This window comes from Euleptes europaea, chromosome 14 (genome assembly GCF_029931775.1).
Source record: "Euleptes europaea isolate rEulEur1 chromosome 14, rEulEur1.hap1, whole genome shotgun sequence".
Taxonomy (NCBI): domain Eukaryota; kingdom Metazoa; phylum Chordata; class Lepidosauria; order Squamata; family Sphaerodactylidae; genus Euleptes; species Euleptes europaea.
The window spans coordinates 22,078,576-22,094,907 of NC_079325.1; the positions used below are offsets into that span (position 1 = coordinate 22,078,576).

Genomic DNA, 16,332 nt, shown 5'->3' on the forward strand with positions numbered 1-16,332 from the left:
GGGAAGGGACGGGCGCGGCTGCTCCGGAGGGAGGAGGGGGCTGGGTTCAGGACCCTGACGGGCCGGATCCGGCCCGTGGGCTGTAGTTTGAGGACCCCTGTTTTAGAGTATGCAGACACCTTTTTAACATCAACAATTTTTGCAGACCCTCCACAAGATAGTAGTTGTAACTATTAGTATCCTTTGATTTAGAAGATATATATAATGACAAAAAAGATCAAAGTGACAATTCTTAGTGTGTACATGGCTTCGTTGACCCCTTGCAATAACTCCTCGCCTCCTTCCTCAAGGCTCCCCAGCCCCTGAAATATGTTTAATGTGTTAAATATTTTTTCCTACGTAGGAAACATATATGATCTGTGTCACACTAGATGAGTGGAAGAAGAAATTAGAGTCCCCTTCTAGAGAAATAATAATTTTGCACAACCCGAAGGTAAGTGACTTTCTCACACTGAGAAGTTTCTTCCTAAATATCTTTCAACCATTACAGGCACTTTTCAGACTGTTAATTTACATATTTGACTGTATTTCAGGATCTTGGAAACATGTAAAGAGTTCATCTTTGCTTCCTGACTAGTACATTTTACAATCTTGATGGTTCTTGCGTGTTGTTTTTAGGCTTGTTATAGCCTTGGAAATACACAAATACACTCCAGTTTTTAAGATGTGTTGGTACAGAAAGATTCCTAGGTGGCTTGCTAGGAAAATGATAGAAATACATCTAACATTGGAATTAATTGGGATGGGGTGAAGATTGGTACCAGCATCAGTACGTGTTTTTGTATTCAGATTTTCTTTGGGTCCTTTCTTGGTGATGGAGTCCATATATGACTGTTTGCACCTGCCACATTGCCCCACTTCTAATCTGATTTTTTTGGTGGTTCTTTCAAGCTGATGGTCCATTACCATCCAGTAGCAACCACAGATGACTGGGGTGCGAGTCCCACAGAGCAAGGCCGACCAAGAACCGTGAAGAGAGGAGTGGAAAATATCTCTGTTGAAATCCCTAGTGGTAACTGGATATTATTTCTCAGATTGTTTGATTCTGAATGTATTTTGCTTTGATGTAATTTTAGCCAGGGAATCTTGATTGTAATGGATTATTTAAAGGGCTGCAAAAAATCTTTATCAAAAAGTAATTTGATACTTTAGATTTTAAGAGAACAAAATTCTAAATTATGTCTGCTCAAAATTGAACGGATTGTAGATAATGGAAGCAGCTATCTCTGCAATAACCTTTCTATTAATGCTTTTTATATTTTCCCGTAATGATTACAATAAGGCATTTGAAATGATCAAGATTTTATTTTTTAAAAGTTATGGTTGCTGATTTGGATCGGTATTTTCTATGAGCCATACTTTTGAATAATGTCTCATTTGGCAACAGTCTCAACTACATGCACTGTGTAAAATTCCTTAATTTTTGTTTCAGGAGAGCCTCTGCAAATAGATCATTTGGTTTTTGTTGTACATGGAATTGGACCAGCCTGTGATATTCGGTTCCGTAGCATTGTTCAGTGTGGTAAGTAGGAGAGGAAGTGCTTTATTTTTTGTCCCAGAGAGATCAGATTGTAATTGTGGGCATTTAGAACATTTCTGTCCTGGTTTTTTTGATCCAGTGGGTCCATAAAGTAATTTGTGAGACTGAAAAGAAGAAAACCCAGTGCAAAAATAGAAAACAGTTAAACCAATAAAAATCTGCAGATGCCAGACACATAGAAGACCGCGCAAAGATTCTAAATCCAGAGGTCCAACATCAGCCATCAGAGGAATAGATGAATGCCAAGTGTCATAAAAACTACAACTGTTTTAATCAGATGCCTTAAGACAAGCAGGCAGAGAGCCAAACAGGCATCCTAAGGAAGGGAGTTCTTTATCTTTGGTTAAAAAAAAAAGCCCTGGATAGGAGTCCAGTTGGGAGCCAGTGAACATTGTTTCAGCACTAGAGTCATACATTTTGAACAGATTGCCTGGGAGCTGCCTGCATTCTTAAATACATGTCTGTTGTCCAGACAAAAGTACTGACATGTTGTTTGTTTATGTTAATCCATGTCCTTATAAACTGTGGTTTCTTCTCCAGAAGCAATAAGAGAATGAGTTTTTTGGCAGTTTGAAATTCTTGAGCCTTTGCAGACAGTAGAAATTGCATGTGAGGATTTTATTAATATTTTACACAGCTGCCCATCCAGATGTCTCTGATAGGAAACTGGAGATTGTTAAAAGTGAATAGGTCTTTTCAGTGTACTTTCAAGAAGGGTGGCATCTCTTGCACGGCATAGCTTTAATAGTCCGCATCTTAGAAGGGCAGCACAATCCAAAGGGGGGAGGGTAGATAGACGGCGGCAAGGAGCGGCACAGCCACGCTGCCGCCACAGAGGCTTCCCAGCCGCAAAATAAAAATTAAACAAAAAAGGAAAAAACCCAGAAATGGCCCATAGCATTTATTGGTGCTATGCCACCTATTTTGGTGGCAATGCCACAGCGCAAAGGGGCATTCCCAGGACAAAAGGGACCTGGAAGTTGACTAACATCAGCTCCGCCCCTGGGAAGATCCCAGGAATTGTCCCCCTCTCACGCGGACATGGGATTTCCCTTACGGGAATTCCCAGCCAGTGTGGCTGTGCTGGTGGCAGAGGCCAGCTTGGTCCCTGGCGCCAGCATGTTTGCCCCCGTGTCGGCGTAGGTGCCACTTTGCGCCATGGTAAAGTTGCACATACGCTGGTGCAGGGTCATGCCGGCTTCTAAGGAGCTTCACCCCCCCTCAGGATTGTGTGTGTGTGTAAAGTGCCGTCAAGTCGCAGCCGACTTATGCTGACCCCTTATGGGGCTTTCAAGGCAAGAGACTAACAGAGGTGGTTTGCCAGTGCCTTCCTCTGCACAGCAACCCTGGTATTCCTTGGTGGTCTCCCATCCAAATACTAACCAGGGCTGACCCTGCTTAGCTTCTGAGATCTGACGAGATCAAACTAGCCTGGGCCATCCAGGTCAGGGCCCTCAGGATTACAGCCTCTGAAAGAATTGAAACACTTTACCAAATGCAGATTTAGACTTACTGCAGATGTCACATATCAGGGTACTTACTGGACCAAAGTACAGTGATTTAAATGATCTGGAAATCTATCCTGGTCCTGAATCAGTGAAATGGATGCTAATGTCCTACACAGGAATTTTCCAGAAGAATTGGAATGCTGTTCCTTTTGAAGACGTCTTTTGCTATTTTCACTATAGCTCTCATCTACAATATAGATACATAGGATTACTTTCCCCTCCACCCCAATAGATTTTTAAAAGGCCAACTGTCTTTATAAGTAGTGGTGGAACTTCTTGGTTTTAGATGGTCATATCCTCTTTATTCAGGTCTTACATCATTATCACCTAATCTGTTCCATATAAATTGCAATGTCACATGCAGTTGAGCCTGTTTTTAAGCATAAAATTGTTTTTCAGAAGCTTGGCAATGTTTGGTTTCCAGATCACCCCATTTTGTTGCATGAAGTGGGTAAAACAATTTGTGGCATTTTCCAGTATATATGAAGTTACCCTGTGACAGACAGGAATTGCTTCTCACAGTTTCTTGCTGCGTGTGAGAGAAATACAAAGCCTTAGAAGTCAGGATGAACACATAGGGGTGCCTGGGGTAACCACGGCTGTTTGCACACATGAACTGGGTCTGGAATTGAGTGTGCAAACAGAATGAGCTTTAATTTGATGGTATGTGATGCAGTGTATGTTGGCTGCTTCAATCAGGCTTGAAATTGTCTTCCAGTCAATGATTTCCGCAGTGTCTCATTGAGCATGTTGCAAGCACACTTCAAGAAAGCCCAGGAGCAGCAACAAATTGGCCGAGTCGAATTCCTTCCAGTGAACTGGCACAGTACTTTACATACCGGGGTGGATGTGTAAGTAAATCCTTCAACTTTTCTAGGAAATCTACCCATGACTGCATGCTGACTGGAGCATTGATTCATAGAGTGCCAGATCTATGCTGTCTGTCAGGATGCTATGGATATAGCATTGGAAACATATACATGAAATTGCCTTATGCTGAATCACCCGTTCATCCCTCGGGGTCTGCACTATTTACTCAGACTGGCAGTGGCTCTTCAGGGTCTCAGGCAGAGATCTTCCACATCACCTAATACCTGATCACTTTCATTGGAGATGCTGGGGATTGAACCTGGGACCTTCTGTGTGCCAAGCAGATGTTCTGCCACTGAGCCGATACCCCACGTGCTCTGAATCCTTTGCATTCCCTGACTCCATGCAGCATATTTAACAAAGATGCTTTTAACATATGTGGCATTCCTGCTTGTGCATTATTCTTTTATTCTTCTTCCATGGCAACTTGTTCTCCCACCCTTCGCCTTCCCACCGTGTTGTATTTCTCATTGTAAAGAGAAATGGCTTTTCTTGTGCACCAATTTCCTGGCCTGATATGGCTGCAGGGAGCCAGTATGACATATGTCAGTTTCATCAGTAAGGTAAATAGCAGCTCCCTGGGGCTGTTTTGTGTTGGGAAAATGGGGAGAAGGCTTAAATCCTTTTTCTCTACGGTCCCAATTGAAATTGGACTCCCGTGCACTTGAGAATTCAGTTCTGAGTATTGAACTCCCAGTACATGTATAATAGGAAGTGGACTTCATAGCATGTGAAGTGGCCTTCAGCATCCCATTCCCAACCCTGTAAGATATGGCTCGTCAAAATTGCTTAATATATCTGGATCTGATGTTGAGCACATAGGGTTGCGTATCGGCAATGTACTCACAGTGAGTGGGAAGTATGGTATGGATGCAGCGTGGCCTATGTGGTAGCCATTGTATTCAATATTTTTAGGTCATGTTCATCTCAGTTCTATGTGTGTTTGCTTGAAAGGCCACTAAACTCAATGGGACCAATTTATAATTCTTGGAATACAGAGTACAGCATTTGTATCTGCCAGTATTTGCAGGCAGTTTCGCATTCTTCTTGCTGCCTGGGAGGAAATTTCTCTGTAACAAAATAAAGCTTCAATGCCACAATCTGACAATGTGGAGTCCTGTCTGGAAATGAAAGCAGAAAAAAGAGCAATGCTTTCCCCTCTAAATGCCCTCCTCTGTTTTGTCTTCAGGGACTTGGAAAGAATCACCTTGCCAAGCATCAACCGCCTGCGTCATTTTATCAATGACACCATCCTGGATGTTTTCTTCTATAACAGCTCCACCTACTGCCAGACCATTGTAGACACCGTCGCTTCCGAAATGAACCGCCTCTATCTCCTCTTCTTGCAAAGGAACCCTGACTATAAAGGGGGAGTTTCAATAGCAGGTCACAGTTTAGGTATAAATCTCTGTTTCCTTAATATGTGTACAAACAAGTGAGCTTGTGCGCATGTTGAATGCTCCATTTTACTTGGGTTTGGGATCCTTATTCTGAGGCGTGGTCGAACAGTGTGGGCTTAGGTGACTTGACAGATTAACGCTGAATCATCATCCTTCTTGTCTCCCTTCTCCCTCCTATAAAATTTTAATTGAATACAGAGGTATGCATGGCCTCTTAAGACCTGCTATCCTGCAGTCTCTTTGTTTAAAGCTTTAGCAGGAAGCTGTCATCCAAGGCAGCTGCTCACAAGCTAAGAATACATTTTGTGGGCATTGGGGCTAAGTATCAGGAGTTCTAGCACACCAGCCAGACATACTGGCTGTGTGAAAGTTGCTATTCTTTTAAATTGTAATTTGTAGCTTTAGAATTCTGTGCGGCAGGCTGCCCATAAATTTGCAACTTCAAACCTTGTGTTCAAATGCACGGAAATAAGTAAACTTTGCATCTGCTTGCTTAATATTTTAGCTGTAAACTCCCACTCCAGCCATTCCCCAGCCTCCTCAAACTTCGATTTTTGAATGCATTTTTGACCATGGTGCTAGGATTTTGCTGGTGCAAAAATAAGACCACAACCGTAACTTTGTGTGGTTTTTAAGAGGTTTTTGTTTGTTTGTTTGTTTGTTTTTGATTAAATTTAAAACGTCTCTGAAGGAATAAGGTCTAAAAATGTCCTCTGATAATTTAAAAAAAAAAAAATAGAAAAGGGAGGAGAGGAAGCTTGCCAGGCAGTTCTGGACTGTCTGAGATTGGCATCCCGCTAAACATTTTGTGTGCTGTTTTCAGGGTCGCTTATATTGTTCGATCTTCTCACTAATCAAAAATGTGCTGCTGAGAGAGAAGATAATAACAAGGTAGGTTTATGCATGCTGAAACAGTTTCTGGATTTAAGACGGGCCTTTTAAGCATATACAGTGTCGTGTGCATAATTAAGTTGGTTAACATCCTATACGTAGGAAGTGGAGTATTAATGGACAAAGGCTGGAACAGGTGTCCTGTTTTACATATATAGGTATGATCATTCAGGCATCAGGCTCTTAAGGCGTCCCATAATAATTATGTTGCACCTACACTGTGCCCTCCCAGCCAAGGCTATTCACAGTTACAGAGGAGAGATTTCAGTTGGGATAGATATTTAAAAACCCCTTCCCAGCACTACTGTCCCCAGCCAATATGAGATTCCACGTGACTTCTTTTAAGCTATAAAAAAAAGACATTGGGACATCTGTCAACTGGTACATCTATCATAGAACACGTCTAACGTATCCCTGTTGATTATATATTGCAGGGGAAGATCAATAGCAGTGGGCAAGCTGACTTTCAGGGCTGTTTACAAGCCACTTCCCATCTTCTCATTGAACAACCCCTGGTAAGCTTCCAGGGAGCTCCAGGATTTCCTGGAATGGTTTGAAAACGTTGGTTTTATACTGTCACGGTTACAATACGTAGCTAAAACTGAACTAAGTGCAATCCACAGCAGTGTGGTATGTATTGATATAATCGGAAGCCAGCTTGCCTTGCCTTGCTTCCACATCTGGGAAAGCAGCTGTGGGTAGGGTTGCCAGTCTCCAGGTACTAGCTGGAGATCTCCCGCTATTACAGCTGATCTCCAGCCGATAGAGATCAGTTCACCTGGAGAAAATGGCCGCTTTGGCAATTGGACTCTATAGCATTGAAGTCCCTCCCCTCTCCAAACCCCGCCCTCCTCAGGCTCCACCCCAAAAACCTCCAACCGGTGGTGAAGAGGGACCATACAGCTGGCCAGCGAGGGTCTTACCAGAATTAAAATGAGGCCTAGGCCTCGATGTCGCCAGTGTGATGATGTCACTTCTGGAAGTGATGTCATCATGCTAGCGACATCAAGGCCTAGGCCTCATTTTAATCCTGGTAAGACCTACCTACCCTCCCCCGCCGGTTGCCAGGGGGTATGTGTTTGAATTCGTATTTGAATTCTCTTGGCATATACAAGAGAGAACCTGAATTTGAAGTAGTGGATACCTGGCAACCCTAGCTACCTGGCAACCCTTGCTGCATTTCATTTTTTAACAAATTATTTATTTATTGAGAGACTGCTCATGCATCTCCTTAGGTCTAGGCTAGTTTCTCTTTTTAGTAAGAAAGAGGCTGCACTGAATGCAGTTAGCACAATTCAGTTAGAGGGGAAATATCCTTCTTAGAATCAGTGAAAGTTCACAATGTGCTGCTTTCACTGCTCATGCACGTTTCTTCAGCCTGGATTCTAATCAAAGCAAGTTGAAGGGAGAAACCGTTGTCTCTGGTAAAGGACATAGTGTTATGACTCATTTATTGACCCACCCACCCACCTGCCCAACCTTAAGATGGTAATGGAGCCTGCTTCAGACTAATTAGTTCAGACCTCTGGTTACACAGAGAAGCCCAGCTGGTGCTCTCCCTTTGAAAATACCAGACCCTAGCAGTGACACGATTCTACCTCTGTCACTAATCCAAAACGTATAGGTTGCTCTCTTAAGGCAAAGAACAGAAGTAAAGAGAAAAGGAATAATTTTTTTATGTTGTGAGAACTGGAGGCTAATTTTAGAAAACATAATAGGGTCCACTTAAAAATCCAGTTGGATAATGTTACCTAGTGATTGGGGGCTTGATATTGTTCTCCCTTAGAGTCCTTCCTGTGTAGGTGCCAAAAGGTCTGGATGTCATGTCATGTCCTTGACGGTCTTCTTCCTTCCTCCTGTTCCAGACAGCTGCTGAGTTGCCAAATACAGGGTTTTTAAAAGTGGATTACAAATGTGACATTTTCCTACATGACATGTATATGTCTAAATTCCGTGATTTTTTTAAACTGTGTCGGCACAGCTGTTGTAGAATCAAATGTGCTGATGATGAATTGAAGAGAATGAAGGTATCTGTTTTGTATTTAAGCACGTTTGCTGTTTGCTTTGATAAAAATGAACTGGTATAATCTGTTGGCATTAAAATAATGTAAAACTTGGATCTGTTTTCCTTTGACTTTTCTATTTAGATGCTTCGTTACTGCATTGTCCTACATTCTGCTCCACATTTTTGAGATTAGAGAATTAAGTAATATGCCATTAGAGAGGAACGGATTGGTCCATTTAAGAAGATGAGATCCCAACCTGAAACTACATTACATGGAAATGAATTGATTTTCATGAGATGTGCTTATTTCCATGTAATTGGTATAAATGGAAGTAAAGGAAATTGTAATGGAAGCACACAAGCTGTAGTAGTAATAACCAACCCATAGCTATTGAGCTACTCATTTTTAAAAATTTAATCTTATGTATCTTCTGCATTATGCTGTCTAAAGGTATATATACAGATGTACCTCCTGACAGGAGCAGGTTTTTCTATTGTGGATCAAGGTCTGCTTTTCCCTGTCCAGCTCCAACTCCAGTAGGGATTCTTATCTTGTCTCTCATACTTCAGGCGGGGGTTTGACCAATTCTCCTTTTAAAAACAAATATTGAAACATTGTTCTGGACAGATGGAGGGAGTAGCTTTTTGATTGTCAGAAGAGCCAGCCAATCAGCACTCTGCCTGCCAGCCAGCCAGCCAACTCGTGCTGGTAACAGGAAGAACTGGTTACCACTGAGCTCAATTAAGTTGGGAAGACTATGTGCCTCATGAAGGTGGAATGTTGATCCGTTTCTCCAGCAGTTTCTGTCTATATGCAACCTAAGTGCCCAACACATGTAGACATTCTCTGATTTGGTTCTCAGATTGTGCTAGAAAAGTGCTGCTCAAGTGTGTTGGTTGTTTCCACAGGGATCCCATCCGCCAGCATCCAGTGGAGAAGGCCTTGGGTCGATAAAGGACATCTTGAAGGAACTTGAGCTTTCTGAATATTACTCTGTGTTTGAGAGGGAGCATGTGGATAGAGAAGCGCTGGTAAATTGACGTGGCAGGGTTTCTTGCTTTGCTCCTTCAACATGGAATCTGCTTTTTAGAAATATATTTGGTGTGGGGGTGGATAAGGGGGGGCAAATCTTTGTCTATTGAAGTATGTGTTTGGATTCTCTTGGCATATGCGAGAGAGAACCTGAATTTGAAGTAGTGGATACTCTTCTCTCCTTGCACCAGCAATACCTTGCTATTTCTTGTATATTACAGGTGTAACAGTGGTACATTGCTGCATGGGTTTTACTGCTTGTGATGGGATAATTTCTGCATAAGAGTCCCGTGAACCTGAGCTTACAAATATTCTGTGTTTTGTAAAAGCTCAGCAGTCCCTTAGAGTCAGTGGCTTAAGCAACCAACCGCCCTGTATCCTAGTCAAATGAGAGCAGCAAATAGAACTTGGAGTGCCCCATATTCCATTGAATTGTTATTTATAGCAAAACTAGAGCTAATATGTGAGATTCTTATTGTGCAGGCCTTGTGTACAGAAAAGGAACTTAAAGAGATGGGAATTCCTTTGGGACCCAGAATGAAAATCCTGCACTACTTAAGGAACAAAAGCAGCAACCAGGTATGCTTTTTCTAATCACTGAAGTACTTTAAATTCTATACATTATACACAAGTGTACTTTGTGAAGTCTGAGTGTTTCTTCCCTGCCCCCCGCCCCCAGATGAAAAGCAGCCTTTGGGAGGCTGTGATTTTGAGCAGGGTGGGAATAAGAGAAAGGTGTGTTCAGTTCTTTCTTCATTTGCTGGCTGTTTTTCTGCTTATTCTCACCATTATCAGAAACTATTTTTTTCTTTTTGCCAGCCTGTAGGATTTTACTCAGGAGCCAATGTGGCGTAGTGTTTAAGAGCGGTGGACTTGGATCTGGAGAACCGAGTTCGATCCCCCACTCATCCACCCGAAGCCTGCTGGGTGCCCTTGGGCCAGTCACAGTTCTCTCCGAACTCTGTCAGCCCACGTGGGGGCAGGCAATGGCAAACCACCTCCGAACGTCTCTTGCCTTGAAAAGCCCTATGGGGTTGCCGTACGTCAGCTGTGACTTGACAGCATGCGCATGCGCGCACACAGGAATCTAATCATCCAGTTTGGACAACAGCATACAAACTAGTATAGTCAGGGCTGGTTCTCCACCCAAGTGGTGCAGTGAGGAGAACATTGACAGATGTTGTCTCCTAGATGCATAGTGTGTTGGCAGCTGAGTCAAAGCTGAGCCTTGTGGTGCTGCCAATATCAGCAGGACTCAAAAAGGTGGCTGTTGGCTACCAGTGCGGGAGGAGGTGGTGGACATTGCCTGTGCCTGTTGTCTCCTTCCCACACTGCCATTGGCTGGCAGCACTGAGAGCCAGTGTGGTGTAGTGGTTAAGAGCAGTGGTTTGGAGCGGTGGACTCTAATCTGGAGAACCGGGTTTGATTCCCCGCTCCTCCACATGAGTGGCGGAGGCTAATCTGGCGAACCGGGTTGGTTTCCCCACTCCTACACACGAAGCCAGCTGGGTGACCTTGGGCTAGTCACAGGTCTCTTAGAGCTCTCTCAGCCTCACCTCCTCACAGGGTGTCTGAGGTGGGGAGGGGAAGGGAAGGCAATTGTAAGCTGGTTTTTTCTTCCGTAAGTGGTAGATAAAGTCGGCATATAAAAACCAACTCTTCTTCTTCTTCTGGGGCAGTTCAGCTGCCACTGGCTTGAGACGATGTATGGGCATACCTTGCTTGGAGGTGACAAAACATTTTAAACCAGCCCTGGGTGGAATCAAAGCAAGAGCTCGTTCACTTGTTAATATTTTTATCAGGCAGCTTGGCATAGTTGTAATGTTTTTAAAATATCTTAAGGTCTAAAACAACGATTTACACCTAAATATGTGATTGCCTGCCCCAAGCTTTTGAAAATAGGATAGCCAAAAAAAGTTAACATTACAATGTGTTGGACAAGCAGTGCCCTCAGTGAAATGTGGAAATGCTGAATATTAGTAACTGCGCTGCGTTGTCCTCTTTGCAAGCTGGAATTCCCGCACCTCCAGCAGCCTCATAGGGCAGGGAGCTATCTGTGGCAGCACAGTGTCGGCAGAAATGGCTATGGAAGAAAGCTGTCTGACTTTGTTGCAGGATTCCAAGAGAGAGAGGCCTGCAGCAGCTTGGGAAGATGGAGATGTCAAGCAGGAGGCGCCTGCAGAACCCACAACTTTGAAGTCAAATTGCCAGTGTCGGGATGTTGTGACAGGACAGGTAACCTGAAACCCCACCCCAACAATCAAGGGGCCTTTTAGAGTCACATGTCAGCCTTGCATTAACAGCATCATAGATAGAAAGATGGTCTGTTGGGCTTTACTGTTAAACATCCAGAAAAGTGTTATTGGGTCAGATTAGTCATCGGTTTACCAAGTAGGCAGTGTCTGCCAGTGGCCAGTTCCTAATTCTTTCGACAAAGTATCTAAGAACATAATGATAGATCATTTCACTTCCAGTTGTTCGCTTACAGCAGCCTAATTTTAAACACCTGAGTCCAGTAGCACCTTAAAGACTAACAAAATTTCTGGCAGGGTATGAGCTTTTGTGAGCCACTATCTGAAGAAGTGAGCTGTGACTCACAAAAAGCCCATAACCTGCCAGAAATTTGTTAGCCTTTAAGGTGCTACTGGACTTTTGCGCTTTTCTACTGCCTTAAAGAGAGTGCGTTCTCTGGCCAGATTGGTCTGTTTCAGATTGCACTTGCCCAGTCCCAGGGCTGAAGGGAAAGATTTTGCCCTCCCATAGAACAATGCAGGTTTCTGCTTCAGTATCTTGGTTTGATTTTGTCATAACTAAGTCTTTATGTGTTGAAAAGGGTGACACAAATATTCAGGGAGGTGTCACAGACAACATCCAACTTGTAGAGCTGCTTGAAGATTCCAGTTCTGGTTAATTTCTGAAGCTTAAATAGGTTTGAGTTTTGCCACTATCGGGAAGATTGTTTGGGAACCTGCTTTGAGTTCTCGGAGGCAGGATGGAATTTTTTTTCTTGCTACCCGTATTTTTTGCTCCATAAGACTCACCTGACCATAAGACGCACCTAGTTTTTAGAGGAGGAAAACAAGAAAAAATATACCGGTATTCTGAATCAAATGGTGTACTGCCCCTGCATGTCTGCCCTGGGAAGCAGCTTGGGACCCTGGGGTCTGAAAGGGGTTGGCCGGACTCCGTGCCCCCCAAGAGGGGCACCGGCGGAGACCCACCCTAGAGACTTGTGCGGCGGCTGGTGCCTGAATGCCCCGTCTGCACGAGCGGGGGACGTTAGCCTTTAAGGTGCCTGGGGAAGCGCCCTGAATCCCCGAGCACGCGGATGGAGCTCCGTGCCCCGCTGCGGCTGCACTGGGCGGCTGGGAGGGGCCTCCCGCTGCGCGTGGGCTCCGCGCCCGCCTCCCGCTGTGCTGGGCGGCTGCTGGGAGGGGCCTCCCGCCCCCCAGCTGGCTGGCGGTGTCCCAGCCGGCTCCCGGGGTGGCCCAGCTCCGCGCCCCGCTGCAGCTGCGCTGGGTGGCTGGGAGGGGCCTCCCGCCCCCCAGCTGGCTGGCGGCGTCCCAGCCGGCTCCCGGGGCGCGTGGGCTCCGCGCTGGGCTCCCGCTGCGCTGTGCGGGTGGGAGGGGCCTCCCACCCCCCAGCTGGCTGGCAGCTTTGAAGCCAGCTCCCAGGGCGTGTGGGCTCCGCGCAGGGCTCCCGCCGCGCTGGGCGGCTGCTGGGAGGGGCCTCCCACCCCCCAGCTGGCTGGTGGCTTCCTAGCTGGCTCCTGGGGCGCACCGGCTCTGCACTGGGCTGCCGCTGCCGGGGGTCAGCCGTGGCTTCCAGGGCCTCTCGGCAGCTTTGCCCTTCTCCCCGGGGGCCGGATTCACACACATTCGCTCCATAAGACGCACAGACATTTCCCCTCACTTTTGAGGAGGAAAAAAGTGCGTCTTACGGAGCGAAAAATACGGTAATTTAAAACCAAATAGCAGTCTGTTTCTGCACAGGTTTTGGGTAAATCTCATCTTTAAACCTCCATAAATTATGATCCACTACAACTTGCCCCAGCACTGCATTCCACAAGGGAGTTGTGAATCATATGTCGGTGCTGGGGTGAATGCCCTTCTTTCACACCTAAAAATAAATAAATAACCTATGCTGTAAAGCAAATCTGAAATCCAAAACACAGCACGAAGGCCAATTGTTATGAAAGCGAAATTAACTGCATAAATATCTACCAATTGTATATATTGAAAAAACAACCATGTAAGTCCCAACATAATTAACATGGGAATACTAGATACAATCACACACAAAATAATGAGCTCATAAAGAGTCACACTCCAATGTATCAAGCCCCCCAGAGTCTCATAGAATCATAGAGTTGGAAGGGACCACCAGGGTCATCTAGTCCAACCCCCTGCACAATAAAGGAAATTCACAACTACCTCCCCCCACACCCCCAGTGACCCCTACTACATGCCCAGAAGATGGACAAGATGCCTTCCCTCTAATCATCTGCTTAAGGTTATAGAATCAGCATTGCTGACAGATGGCCATTTAGCCTCTTCTTTAAAAAATAAATAAAAAACGTAGTTGCTGGCCGTGGGTGCTATAAGACATACAGTAGCTGATTATAATAAACAAATACATTGATATATTGATATACTGGCTCGTGACTCTTTAAGAGTTATTTTTGTGTGTGTGTCTGATTGTATATAGTATTCCCATCAATTATGTTTTGACTTACCTGGTTGTTTTTTTCAATATATACAATTGGTTGGTAGATATTTATTCAGTTCATTTTGTTTTCATAACAGTTGGCCTTTGTGCTGTGTTTTGGACTTCATTCACACATCTGCCATGTGTTAATTTCAGTGGACACATACTTGAGCACAGAACGGGCAGTCAGAACAATCAAATCAATGGAGCAGCTCTCCTCTGAGGGAAGGCTAACACATCTGAGGAGTTTTTTTTCATTTAGAAAAATGTTGACTAACGGGAGGTGGAGGCAACATGATTGAGAGGTTATCGGTATGCACGTGGTAGAGAAAGTGAATGGGTGGGCCTCCTTTCCCCCCTTTCTCTTCTGTTAGAACTTGGGGGTAACCAAACTTTGAATAGTAAATTCAGACGCAAGTAGTCATTCTCACAATGCGTAATTGGGGGTTGGGGGTGAGCTTTTTGCCTTGAGTCTCTTGCTAATGGCCTCCCCGGAAGTATCTGTTTGGTCACTGTGGGACTCAGGATGCTGGATTAGATTGACCTTTTTGCCCTGATCCTCCTGGGGGTGCTCTTGTGGCCTTATGCACAAATTGCTTTTTTTCCTCCCATCAAATCGCCTGTTGCATTTAAACTCTGCCAGGTCTCTGCCAATTACCCTCAGCTGATCTACAAGCCGCAGATCTTCTTCGCCTTTGGCTCTCCTATTGGGATGTTTCTCACTGTACGAGGAATCAAAAGGATCGATCCGATGTACAGCCTGCCTACCTGCAAAGGTTTCTTCCATATCTTTCATCCCGTATGTATGAGCAGCAACACTGTGGTGTTTTCATTTTCATCAATGTCATTCCCAGTGCCCGGTTTGGGATTCACAATCACAGAACTTTGGTCTAGAGAAAACCGCTTTGCTATTTCTGTATTCCACTTCAGATCTCTGTTGCTTAGTGTTAAGGACAGCTGGTTGTCAAGATCAGACTGTTTTCTGGGCTTATCTGCTCTATTGAAACACAGTAGAAACATGACTTAGATTTAGTTTGTGGTTATAGCAGAGGGTTTTTAACCCTGCTAGGTGCCCAATGTTGGTTGATAGCACAGGATATAAATATTCCCCCCATGCTTTTTCCCAAACTCAGCCCTCCCCTATCCTGCAGTGCAACTTGCTCCACTCAGGGAGACATAGCAGGCATCATATGCTCTCCCTTTCCTATCCTCCCCTGCTTCCCTGGGAAAGAACAGATTGGAGTTAGGAAAATGATGTGAGGGCGAAGGGTTAAACCCTACTCCTCCACAGGCTGCAGCCCATTTCTACAATGCCCCCCCCCCCAGCAGTTGTTTACTCCTAGCAAATGGCAAGTTGTTCGGAGCCTTTCTAAGAGGGATGCTGGGAAGGAAAATTGTTCCCCTGATATGTGCAGACACATCCAGTATGATATTTTATGCTCCTTCTTCTGCAGTTTGACCCAGTGGCATACAGGATTGAGCCCTTGATTGTCCCCGATGTGGATTTTGAACCTATGTTGCTTCCTCATCACAAAGGCAGGAAGAGGATGCATTTAGGTAAAGCAGAGACTGTTCCCTCTACAGACACTGTCTTTTTGAATGCAAGCGCGCTCCAAGAAACTCTTTACATCTTCAGGTCGTGTTTGAGCACATTCGTGCAAATGTATATTGCCCCTTTTGGACAGCTGTCTGTGTTTACCCAAATATTAATCCTAGGTGTCTCTGGTTTCATTGGAAAAAATGCCAGCCTTTCAGAGTTACAAAATGCGGAAAGCTCCAAGCTCACTGTCAATAACCAGGGACTAGCCTTGGCTCCCAAAGAAGGCCTCTAAGAAGTGTATTGTCAGGCTGTGGGTATAAGGTCCCAGCCAAACCGTGATAGACAGATGTACCCTCCTCTAGGAGTATGTGTGGAACTTTAAAGTGTGGGATGAATTCTGCTCCTCCGTCCCCACGTGCCTCTATTATCATGTGTACACGGCTCCAATCCCAGTATGGGTTTTCATCTCTTCTCCCCTCCCCCCGTCCCTCTTCAGGTAGGCTTTTATGAATTCTCTCCCTGCCCTGGGTAACTGGGGTGTTTGTCCTTTTAAACATTTGATGACTATTTAAAAAAAAAAACCTTGTAAGAAATTGCATCATGGGGCAGGGCCCACAGGGAATCATAATGAGTGCTAGAAGGACCAGCCAATCAGCGAATGGCACAGCCAGTTTCTCTTGGAAACAAAAAGTCATCATAGGCCTTGACTCACTTTGCAAGTTTGTACATATGCCCCCAAAGGGGTAAATGCAAATCTCCAGCAGATTAGGTGCTCAAACCATATAACCATGTGTCGTCATGATCTCAAAGTAGTGGGTGCTGGTTCTGGTAGGGTGGA

At 44.8% G+C, this 16,332-nt stretch overlaps 1 protein-coding gene across 1 annotated transcript in view; it reads left to right on the forward strand.

Moving 5' to 3' along the window:
- DDHD2 (DDHD domain containing 2) overlaps positions 1-16,332 on the forward strand; it is a 29,700-nt gene that overhangs the window by 8,589 nt on the left and 4,779 nt on the right. The window contains exons 4-14 of the mRNA XM_056860283.1: positions 344-433; positions 892-1,012; positions 1,433-1,522; positions 3,767-3,899; positions 5,108-5,316; positions 6,142-6,209; positions 9,124-9,246; positions 9,731-9,826; positions 11,363-11,482; positions 14,598-14,753; positions 15,409-15,511. Coding sequence (XP_056716261.1) covers positions 344-433; positions 892-1,012; positions 1,433-1,522; positions 3,767-3,899; positions 5,108-5,316; positions 6,142-6,209; positions 9,124-9,246; positions 9,731-9,826; positions 11,363-11,482; positions 14,598-14,753; positions 15,409-15,511 — 1,309 coding nt within the window. The remainder of the gene's footprint in view (positions 1-343; positions 434-891; positions 1,013-1,432; positions 1,523-3,766; positions 3,900-5,107; positions 5,317-6,141; positions 6,210-9,123; positions 9,247-9,730; positions 9,827-11,362; positions 11,483-14,597; positions 14,754-15,408; positions 15,512-16,332) is intronic.